General features: G+C 32.4%; 1 protein-coding gene across 6 annotated transcripts in view; it reads left to right on the top strand.

Annotated features, from left to right (window-relative positions):
• Positions 1-12627, top strand: part of ARMC3 (armadillo repeat containing 3) — a 99505-nt gene that overhangs the window by 42198 nt on the left and 44680 nt on the right. For all 6 annotated transcript variants that reach the window (XR_005555184.1, XM_039331443.1, XM_039331444.1 and 3 more), the window contains 3 exons: positions 4641-4824; positions 9481-9633; positions 9743-9848. Coding sequence is in view for 5 of the 6 variants with exons in the window: in XM_039331443.1 (XP_039187377.1) it covers positions 4641-4824; positions 9481-9633; positions 9743-9848 (443 nt within the window). In the remaining variant the exon portion in view is untranslated. The remainder of the gene's footprint in view (positions 1-4640; positions 4825-9480; positions 9634-9742; positions 9849-12627) is intronic.

The raw sequence follows: 12627 nt of genomic DNA, 5'->3' as shown, positions 1-12627 counted from the left end.
ATGAATTTTGGTTAGTTAATCAATTCAAACTGAAGAAATTGCATGTGAAAAAAAATGCAGTAGTTAATATGAAAGTTAGAAAAATCGTTCTTGTACACATGAGGAACTATGTCTTTAATGACAATACTTTTGTTAAAAGGGCAGTATGGGGTTTTTCTTGGTTAATTAAGAAGACTTTTGAGTTTGATAAGATATTTTATTTCTTTAATTGATTAAAGTAATATTGTCAACTGAACTAATTATAAATTGAATGGAATACAGATAATCAGATGTTCTTGAGATAAAGTGAATGCTTTCTAATTATATGGAATAATGTTCTCTTGGTTTCATCAGGCTAGAGAGCACTTTAGAATGAACAGTATTTGCAGAGATCAATATTAGATCCATACATTTGGGATATCTTCTCAATGCGAGGATCATTTAGTTTAATATTTTATAAAATTTTATTTGATTGATTTATATATTATACAAAATCACCATATAATTTATTTGTGAGTATATGTGATTCATTAGAATTATACAGGAATTTTATTGGCAAACCGTGATGTGGCCTAATGTTATGTGTGGATATTTGTTTATTCACCTCACAATTATCACAATTAAAATAAGGCATATTATATAAGGCATACTATATAACATAACATTTAAAGTATAAAATACAAGATTAAAATATGCACAAATCTTGTCCAGAAACTAGTAACATTAATTGTGTTCTGTCATGCTGCCATGAAGTCCTCAAGTATACACTGATTGGGACACAAAGGGAAGGTATACATATGTGTTGTTGTCTGCATGTCACCACTATTGCAAAGAACAGTAGCAACTGGATAGCTCCATTTGTTCAGAGTGTCTCTGGATCTTGTACCCATGTGCAGTCTATTCAATGATTTCCATACTTCCCAGCTTTTGTCAGACTCAAGTCCAGATCCTCCACTGGTTACATCCAATGTTGGTTCTTTGTAGCTTTCCATAGATCCACTCTGCTTTCAAAGTTTTCAAAGTCTTCAGTCAATCTAAGGAAGCTTTGCTTGGATTTTAGTCTCTGCTGAGCAGGTTGTAGACCATAGAGAGGATGTGGTCTAGAGGCAGATGATTTAAACCTCTCTCTGTATGCTGCTTCTTGTCTGCGAACAGCAGGCGGGGCAAAGCTGGCTAGGTGGTAGATCTTATCTAGAGGGGTAGGTTTAAAGCGTCCGGTAATAATTCTGCTAGCTTCATTCAGAGCAACATAACTTTTCCAGCATGTATTGATTTATACCAGACTGGGTAGGCATATTCACCTGCTTGAGTAGTAAAGAGTAGGATCTGTTGTCTGAAGGACCCTTGGTCTGGCAGATCAGAATAGAGCTCATTAATTTCTTGAGGATGTTATTTCGTCTACTAACCTTCAGTTTAGTGTTGGTACAGTGCTGTTTAAATATTAGGCATGTCTAGAGTGGCTCCTAAATATTTAGGGCTGTGGCAAAGCTCCAATAATGTCCCCTTCCATATAACATGCAGCTTCCTAGCAGCCTGCTTATTGTGAAGATAAAAGGCACATACCTGACTTTTTGCTAGATTTGAGCTTTACTGGTTATTACAACAATATCAATCCACCACTACTAGGGCTTCAATTAAACATTTTTTAACTTCCTCAAATGTTTTTCCCTATATAGCCATTGCTGGATCGTCAGCATACATATAGTTTTTAGTATCTTCAGGGAGCAGCTGATCATTGGTGTAAAGATTAAAAAAAATTTGGAGACAATATACTACCCTGTTATAAGCCATTCCTTTGGTTCCTCCTTCTACTTCTTCCTTCTACTTCACAAAAAACATATGGTTCTGAAGCAAATTTCTGATGATATTTGTAAATTTAAAATATTTAGTCATATCGTAAACTTTTGCTTCAGTCTTAAATACAGCCTGCTGTGGAATGAAAAATTATAGTGAAGTGATTTTGTATACTTTTTTCAAAGATTTTATAGATATAGCACAAGAGAGAAATTGGATGGTAGTTCTTAGGATTATTGGCCTTTACCTGGTTTTAAAACGGCTATAACCTTAGCCTTTCACCAGATACTAGGAATCTTACATTGTTCCAAGCATTCATTAAACATTTCTAGTAGCAACTGTCTTGCTTTCATTCCATATTGCTTTACCTGTTCAATAAAGATGTCATCTAAATCAGCAGCTTTCCGTGGCCTTCACTTCCTTATAGTTTCTCTCGGTACTTCCATAATAAAGGGAGATGACAAGTTGGTAGTTTCATCTTCCTTATTTCTATTTCTTAATCTTGTGTTTTGATGGCCTTTGATCTGGGTTGCCATTCTTAAGAAGATGACATTATTTGGTCTGCAGTCATGTTGACATGATCTCTAGGGCAAGTTGGATTATTATTCAGGTGCTCAACAATCTCCATGCTTTATGGCTACTTGTGCTCAAGTCCAGTTTCTCTATTGTTTTAATCCAGCTTTCTTTGTAGTTTAATGTTTTATTGATTTTTAAGAATTACAATCTTTAGTGCTTAGTAAACAACATGTTGGCTGGGTTCACATATTTAACATTAACTTCTTCAATATAAATCTATTCAGTACTGCACAATCCAGTGTTTTTTCCCTGATCCTCCTTTCTTCCCCATATTTTTTCCATTTTCCCCTCATTACACAGTTACAATTCTTGGTACTATTGATGTTTACAAAATTAGATATAAACATCTTCATGATATTTTACTAATATCATACAAATAACAATAATATCAATTCATAATATCCTGTTTTTCATGCTCTTGTTAAAGTTTGATTTCCCATCAATATTTGAAGTATCTTTGTCAGTTATGATTTTCTCAATATTAATTAATTTATATAGCTAAAAGTTTTATTCATACCAATCGTCCTCTTATTTTCATATTTCCCATATCAAAAAAAGAAAAAAATAATGCTATTTTAATTCTAAATCATATCTTTCATTATAAAAATCTAATTATATCTAAGGGCTATGCGTTCTTTTAATCATATTCAAACAAGTATTTAAACATATAATGCCCCCTCTAATAGGTTAAATCTATTTTTTTTAAATCTAACTTGCTTTCTTTCTTTGCCAAGTAGTTTTCCAAGCCAAGGCAATTAAATCGCCGAGGAATTTTCTTTCTACTTTTGTGAAAGTTGCTTGGCATGAGGAAGACAATTTAGGTAGGGTATTTGGGGGGGGGGGAATTTTCACCCATTTATATTCCTTAAGTAACTCCCACTTTCCTTCTCCCTCAGCTTCTCTTTTCATTTTTTGTCTCCCAAATTGTAACATTTCCCTTGACAGCTCTATATTCCATTTTTAAAAACCTTCTTCCTTGTTATCAGGTGTATTTTGCATACCTCATTTTTATTGTTATGGGTAAGTCTTGCAGTATTTTATTTGTATAGGTAGTTTATATTTCCCTTCTTTTATCTCTTCCGTCTCTAGGTCCATTTCCTCTGCTTTACCTTCTGATTTCTGGTTAGTTCATACTTTGTAGTAATTGTCTGGGAACTTTCTAGTTGTAGATTTAATTTGGAGATTTGCTCATTTATATTATCTAAATTATTTATAGTCTCATTATAGTTTCTTTTATGTCTACTTTGTGTGCAACAATTGTTTGATGAATTAGTTGCAGCATAGAGTATATTTCCTTCTGAAAGGTATTTGTTTTCTCTTGAGGCATTGTTCCTGGAGATCCTCTAATATCACCAGTCTCAGTAAGAGTAGAACAAAGTTTTCTCTAGTTTTCTGGTCTTTATATGTAGCCTTTATAATCCAATAGGTTCCAAAACATAGGTCCAGTCCTACAAGCAATATTTTATAGTGATCCTCTGTCTCAGGTATCCCAAAATTATCAGTCAGGAAAGGTTGTAATCCACAATGTTCAAAGAGTTCAGAATGTTCACCCTCCCTGAAAACAGCTCAAAAGTCTCTCCCACCAGATGTAGTCAAAAGTCATTTTTTTCTTTCTCTCCCGCTAGCTATTGAGATTAAAAATCCAAGCTCTATAGGTGTTTATAGTCCAAGTGGGTCAGGTGATAAGGATGCCAAAATATTTTCCTTTATTGCCAGCTGTTCTCCCTTAAACTAGGAATCACCAAGCAGTTGGGAAGCTAGTTATAGTGCTGTACTCAAATCCATCACTAGATGTCATTCAAAATGCATTCAAAATTCCTTGGCTGATCCTCAGTATGTCCTCTCTGCCGGTGCAGGTGGATGGGCCAGTCTCATCCGGGTAAAATAGTTCCTCAAGTAGATTGGACCCATGCCATGCAGGGCTTTAAGAGTGATGAGCAACATCTTCAATTGCATGCGGAAGCAGATCAACAATCAACGCAACTTGCAAAGCAGTGGTGTAGCATGGACCACTCAAGGGGCCCTAAGAACTGCCTGTGCTGCCATACACTGCACCAGCTGTAGCTTCTGAACACTTTCAAAATGGGAGAAGTTGTCAAATGTTTTGCTGCAATTAAGGTATCCTATCATGGCATATTAGTTTACCAGACCAGTGTTTTTATATACATCAATAATGATAACTGCATTATTGGAATATGGTATACCATAATATGTGGTCAGAAAACAGTAAAATCATAGTTTTAAACCATTGTACAATATTGATTTAATATCTGCATCTTTTTAACTTAAAGGAATTTAATGATCTACATGTAGAAGCTCTTGGAGTTGTGGCAAATTGTCTTGAGGATGTGGATACTATGCAACTGATCCAGGAGACAGGGGGTCTCAGAAAGCTACTGGCCTTTACTGAAGTTTCCACTCTAACTGATTTTCAGAAGAACGCCGCAAAAGCTATTGCTAAAGCAGCCGCTGATCGTACGTCATTACTGAAATTCCTATGTCTTGAGAAAAGCCTTTAAAGTATATGAATGTCCAGTTAGTGGTTCCTTTTTATGATTAGATGCCATTATTAAATCTTACGAGTTTGACTGAAGTCTCTTAAAATAAGGAGTCAGTCATGTCATATCCTACATCTTATTAGCTCTACAATGCAGTGATATACATTTCGATAAGACTGCAAGCATCCTGTCATCCCACTTTAGCACAAGAAAATTTTGCTGCCTGAGATTATCATTCTGTAAGTCAGGAAGAAATGCTGGATCAGTTATTCTGGTACCTGCTAAGGAAGATTCTTTCAAAGTTCATAAGGCATGAAACCAGTTGTCTTGCTAATAGTACGGTGGGCACTCTCTTCTGTTAAAGATCCAGTATCTTTATTTCTTGGAAGCAGGTTAATTAAATAGCTTTTATATTTGAATATTATAGAGTAAACCACACAGCAACCATGTCAAATGTCATATATGCCCTGCGTTTAGATAAAATATATGTAAATAGACAGGTTGATATAAAAAGCATGGAGAAACACTCCACACAATGACCTTCCCCATCCTTCTCCTCCTTTTCCCCTCTCTGCTTTTTTACAGCACATTCACATAATGGGCTTACTTCAGAATGGACAAAGTTAGAATGATATGGCCCATTTTGAATATATCTTAAATCAAGCCATTGAGTTTTCTTGCAAATCTTCTATCCTCTGTACTTGTCTGTGCACAAACACACAGGCACACAGACAGTTCATATAAAATACTGTAACATCCACTTATTTTTTAGAATGTGCATTCATTTGTTTGCAAAGAGGACATGTGGGTAAAAAAAATTCTCACAAATAAATAGTTTGTTATTAAACTAAACAACTCATCCCAAGATACTGAATTTATTTCTGAATTTTCTCTTGGAAAATATTTTTCCTTCACAAGACTGATTTTTTATCATCATTATCTAATCTGAATAAATTAAGACACAGACATTTTCTTTCTAAAATATGACTTGCCTCAAAATATCTTATAAATTAATGTCCCCAGGGAATTAACCTCTTCATTTTATCTTTTTGTAATGATCTATTTTGTAATTCTTTATTTATATGACCAGTTCACTGCTCCCAAATTCACCATGGAATTCTGAAGCATGCAGACTGGATGGAAGTATCTTGCACTCAGCATGACAATGCTATTTAAATATGTCTCAGAGTGGCATCTATATTGTGATTTGTCAAGCTGCAGTTGAAGCACAGCAGTGCCATATAGCAAAATGTAATAATATAGAGAATAATGTACTTCTTATTGTCTGTAATAAGATTCTTAGCCCCTCAAGGGATTCTTATGACATAAGCTGTGACAGACTTAGACAGTTCTTATTTTAACCATCTCTTGGTTATTAGTTATTTCTAGCACCTCTCACATTCTTATTTTAATTTATGTATATTTGTTGTACACAATTTCTAATGCAGGGAATCTTTTTGTCCTCTGTATTTTATTTCTTTTTCTCTGCTGCCTCCTCTGTTGGGTAGCCAAGTTGAATTGTAAATTTATTTTTAAGAACTAATCACAGTCTAGTTAAAGACGATATTAATGGACCAATATATGTTTATTATTATTATTTTATTCTACTACTTTATTTCTGGGAAATATCACTATCCACATAGATCTTCAAGCTAATAAATATTTTAGTTTCAGTTTTTAATCACAAAATTGGAGAATAAAGAAGCTAATTACATAAAGTATTTTTTGAAGAATATTCCCAGAACTTACTATATAATAAATGAATTTGAGATATCAGTTTCTATATTTTTGCTATATAATAAAATGGCTAAGCCCAACAGAAAGTTCAAGACTTTAATGCTCTTTTGCCAATGTATTTTCCAAGGAAAGCCATCCTGACTATAATTCTTTTAATTTGATGAATGTTGATTAAGAAACATGATCAAACAGTATTTCACTAGGCTTTCAGTTATACTGTCTGTTTGAGACCATGTACTATTTTTATAAAATTGGAGGGAGGGAGGGAGACAGATTGAGTGAATGAGTCTGATTTTTAAAAATGCCTTTTGGTTTTGGTTTTAATACACATAGAATTGTTTTTAACCATATGTTTACTTGTTTGCTTTGATGTGAGGCTGTAGTGTTGCAAATACTTTTATATAGTATTGGTGTTCTATCTTCCCAGTGACAAATTTGACTGAATAGTAAGCCATTAAAAGATTATTGTAATTAAATGTATAGACTAGCTGTGGAAGTGATCGATCATTATCATCATTCATGCCCCACCTTCCTGCTCATAGGAAAATGTTGCAATCCTAAGGAAGCTTATTTGAAAATAAGTACAATTGAAATCCATGTAGCTTACTTCCAGATAATACTATCATACTATAGCAATTGTTAGTATTAGTATTAATATTACTTTTACAAAGTGGTATCCAGGCAAGTTTTACTAATTTACAGTCCATTCTACTGGATGTAATCTTTGCGGGAATTTCAGTCTCATTCCTTGGAAACAATGTGCTATCATCTTAACATCACTAAAAATCTTAGTTTTTCTGTGGTTAATTTTCTTTTAATCCTATTATTTTATTAAGCTTGGAAAAAGTTCACCTTATTTCCTTTTGTTCATATTTTAGAATCCAAGCAATGAATATTTCAAATATCCTTTTATCATGACTATTCTGTACAAGAAAAATGAGAATGTAATATGTAGTTTTGTTCCAGATACCAAGAAACATGTAGTATAACTTGCTGTATCAAAATCAAATGATTGAAGAATGGAGAACCCTCTAGAGACCACTTTCAGGGATTACACACAAGTTTTGCAAGCATCAAGCCAGAGGCAAAGTCTATTATGAGTCAAGCCAATCTGTAATCCCAATTAATGCCCTCTCTGGAGTACTTGCTGTTAAATATGGCTGCTGTGGCAAACCTTATTTCTTTTGTCAGTAGTCTTATGTAAAACAAACACCCAGTAAAATTCTCTATTAAGCTGCATAGAAGGTAAAATTACCTGAGCAGATGACGTAGATAGGCATCTAATTAAAAATATATTGATTTATTATAAATGTGTGAAATAAATATTTTAAACTAAAGATAAATTTTCTTTTAAGAAAGCAATTTTTGTCAGTTCTAGAATTAATTTATTGGTTCATATTGCCAAACTGTCGACTTAAGTGTGTCCCCGTAAGCATCCATTAAAGATTGCCCAGGGGAAAGACAGAGAAATTTGAGATATGCCATCAAAGGTTAATTAATAAAGGAACAAATGAGAACAAAACCATTGAGATGTCCTGAGAATTCAATTGAACTATAAATTAAAACAATGCATCAATAATTTAAAAGACCCCAAAATATACTTGCCACCAATAATGGCCTATTTTGTGTCTTTTTCACCAATATAACATTTTGGTCATGATGAAAAGATTATAAGAGCTTCTTGTCCTTATTATATCTTGAAAATGGAATAATGCTATAGAATCAATTGGATAAATTATTTTATCCAAGAAATATCCTTCCTATAGTTTAAATATATTAAATGCAATAATTAATCATTTAATTTAGCAATTATGGTTTTATATTTTGATATAGCAATGAATTGGAATTAATAAAATTAATAATATATAATATTTACATTTTTATTTAAAATGTTAAAGCTAAACTTTAATTTTCAGTCACGTCTCAGAAGAAAAGTAAATGTGCTTCAGGATATTTGTATGCTTAAATTAAATGAAGCAGTACTGATATAGCAATATCTGCATTTCTCATAATATCTTGCATTCTAGAATATTTTTTAGGTTATGTTTACTGTTCTTCACAAACTAAGCTAAAAGCAATAATGCCTTTCTAGGCATTAGCTAGGATATGTACCATTAACAGTAGCACTGAATTATTCACATTCTAATAGTGTATGACATGGGATGGATAGGGAGCAGGCAATCTTTATTCATCACATTAGAAAGAATTGTGGGTGGCAAACTCACTTGTTCTGATCCTGAATGAGTACAGAATTGAATTTGACTTCATTAAACATATCAAGAAGAATGTACCAGTACAGTAATGTTAAAGTATACTATATTCACATAAATGCTTATCATCAGGTGATGGAATTGAACATATTAACAATCTTTTTATTTCTTTCTGTTAGTCTGGATTTGCAGGGAGAATAAAGAGATTTGAGAAAGAGGAATAAAACACTTTTTTAACCACTCTTCCATTGTGTCTAGCCTGTGCATTAATTTGATTAGCACTGCAACTGTCAAATACACAGTATCTCTACTGTAAGAATGACCTTTTAATTTCCGTACACATGGCTCCTATTAGCACTAATTGAGTGGAAGCATTGTAACCTAGTGAGAATAGATCTGAGGGGTACAGATGCATGTTTTGTTTAAAGTGGACATAATATTTAATATTACAAACCCACTTACTTAGAGCTCCTGATTAGAAATATATCTTTGGTAAGATTATTTCTGCAGACTTCACCATGTTTGAAGCTGTTTAAAAGCTGATACTTCAATCTACATTAATATAGTAATGTTAATATTTGCTGGCAATGATATCTGCACAGAAATGAATATTTTTTACAAAAGTACAATCTTATTTAACTGAAGGTTGATACCTATCATGACTTGTTGTTCTTCTTTGTAAACAGCTGAAAACAGAAAAATCCTGAATGAACAAGAAGTTGAAAAATGTCTTGTCACCCTTTTGGGAACGGATAATGAAGGAACAAAAATAGCTGCTTCTCAAGCCATATCTGCTATGTGTGAGAATTTAGCTAGTAAACAAACCATTGGAGCTCTAGGTAAATAGTTATGGTGACAATGAAATTATGACCAGAAGAAAATATTCACCAATTTACAATGTTTCCATAATTAATTTAAAACTGCCTCTATACATTTTTTCTCTCTTAGGAATTCCCCAGCTCGTTCAGTTGCTAAGCAGCGAAAATGAAGAGGTAAAAGAAGCTGCTGCTACAGCTCTGGTTAATCTAACAACTGCCCATCTTGCCAATGTAAGGTAAGCTCAAGATGAATAGAGAATTGTTAGACACTTTAATCAGGAAATATATTTTTCTATTTATCAAGTTTAGCCAATTGCTAGGAAATTTGGCATAGTGCTTTATTACTTTTATTTCACTTCACGTCATCTCTGCGCCGTTTAATTAATTAAGCATGACTGCAAGCTCGTTTTTATTAGTGCATTAATAAAATATAACTTTATTATTAATTATATTATGATTTTAGTTAGGGTATGGGTGTGTTTTTCTCATGAAAATTTGCAGTCTTGCATATTTGGAAAGTTAAGCACAAAAACTAAAAAAAGGGGTCCCTAGAAATGTTTTGCTAAAGTGGGTTACTTTGGAATCTCCCTTTTCTATAACAGCCATGAATGTATAGATATTGTTTTAATGCTAACCAAATTTTAAATATTAACAGTCTAATCCAGCCTAGTAGAGTTTAGACTCACCAAAGGGCATTAAAGAGCATGTGGTTAAGAATATTTGCTAAATATAAATAAATGGATGGATCCACTTAGTTGAAAACAAGATATCTAAATATTATGTTTGCTCAAGGAAAAAAGGATGTTATTAGTATTTCTATCATCAAGGAAGTTTGGCTGTAGTGCAGATATTTATTCAATTGACTGAATTTTATTAGGTACCCATCAGTGTTGTATATGCTGAATATAGTTCTGTAAATTTATCTTTGTAAAATGCACTTAGTTGCTTTTTCAAAAGTTTGAAGCTTCTCTAATTACACTCTGTGACTTATTTCACTATTTTAAGATTCTTTTGGTTGATTAAATGTGATCAGAATTTTTGACTGGCAATTGGGCAACGTTATAAGAAACTAATAACTATAGATTGGATAATCAGGATTTATGTCTGGTATTTCTTTTAGATACATTCCTTTCTCTTGCTGTAATTGGCATATATTTGTAAGCTGAAGCAGAAAACATCATGAAAACAAGTCAGTATGCAGATTCACATATGCAGACATTTTTCTCTTCCATTTACAATATTTCCTTCCATACCAAATTTGGAAGGGCTGTTTTCACTCAATAAGAAAACCACATCTAACTTAAATAAACATTCAAATGAGCAAGTAATCAAACTTTTAAAGGATATAAGGTAGTAAAATTTGCAAAAGGCTTCTTAGACTTTTGCAAATAATAAATAAAATGGAAAAAGCTACTGGCTCATAATATTCCATGAAATGGTCAAGTTATAATGTATTCAGTACATTACAAATTATTCATTCAATTCTAATAGGCATTGATATTAATTTAACATCACTAGTTGAAATATCATTAATTTGTGTAGACATTGTCTACTCATCCATTCTCTGGAAAAATGAAATAGATATTCTCTGATAATCTTTTCTTATAATAGCAGTTGTGACCAGCTTTTCAACCAGCCTTATGCTCTAGGGCTTTTCTAGAATTGCTCTTCTCTTTCCTACAGTTAGAAATTATTGCAAACTTGATTGATACAACCTTTTGAGAATTCACCTATCAAAGCAATTCTCTAGACAGTGAATACATATAGTTTCTTTTTCTTTTGTAATCACATTTGAGAAAGAAAAAAAATTGGTGCTTAGCTCCAGCGATTGCTAATTACTAAAATCTTTTTATATAGTAATTTTATTAAAGATTAGAATTATATCAATAAAAACTAATACAAACTAAAGAAATAAAATTATAAAAAGAAAGAGTAAAAGATGCAGAATAGAAAGAAAAAAATGGAAAAATAAAATGGAAAAATAAAATACTGTACAGTAAAAGAAAAGAAATAAAGTAACTTTCTACCTATATCACAAACATAAATAATTTAGTAAGTTGTCATCTTCTCTTAAATAACAACAAATGATCTTCCCATATCCTGTCTTTATCTATAAATAATCAAACAGTTCTGATGTTAGCACCTTAATCAAATAAGCTAATGTTATATCCCTTCCTTTTACTTCTAACATTCTTAGTCTTTAATCCCTTCAAATATCAATCTTGAACTTGATTTCTTTTCATTTTTTTGTTTCTTCTCACAAAACTATTGAAATCTTTAAGACACCTCAAAAACAAAAGCATTTTTCCATGGGAAGGCTTCTTTTTAATTAATTCCAAACTCTTATTTCAAATTTATTTGGACCATTAGTTGTTTATAACTTTCCAAAATCAAAGTTTTAATCAACCTTTTGATTTGACAAAAAAATAAGTTCTTAAATTTGTTAAAAGGATTGAAGAAAATTCAACTGGAGCTATAAAACTTTCAATGCAATGACTTGTACAGCTGTAGAACAGTTAGCAGAGCAATTTCCAAAAATAATTAGAAAGGAAGTATGCTAACTTACTATTCTTTCAAAGGCATTAATATGTTTTGAGCAAGATGGTCATTTCCTCTAACCAGCTGGAGATTTCTATCTCCTTTTGAGGAGTAGCCATCTGGAGCACTTATTGATAATCTTGAATCCTCTCCATGTCTGGAAAAGAATTATCAAAGACTTGGTGTACTTGCCAGCCATACATTCCATTGCATTTGTCAGCTCCACTTTTCACAGAATCACCGTCAGTCTGCCATTTCTTCCCTGAAGGATACTAATTACTAGAATCTTGATGTCAGGAATATGTTATCATTTTAAATCTAGGAACTTTCTATATGTGTGTGCTCCATGACCTAAAAGGGTATGAAATTGTAGTAAAGCCATTTTTCTTTCCATATCTAGCATAATTTGTATATGCCAATTTTTAATTCTTGCTCTACCACAGAGTCAAAAGAAAGTTAATGCGATTAGCTTCTTTT

Source organism: Crotalus tigris, unplaced genomic scaffold (assembly GCF_016545835.1).
Source record: "Crotalus tigris isolate CLP2741 ecotype Arizona unplaced genomic scaffold, ASM1654583v1 scf7180000024437.13266115, whole genome shotgun sequence".
Classification (NCBI taxonomy): Eukaryota; Metazoa; Chordata; class Lepidosauria; order Squamata; family Viperidae; genus Crotalus; species Crotalus tigris.
Note: the sequence above shows the minus strand (reverse complement) of the source record. Positions and strands in the feature narration are given on the sequence as shown.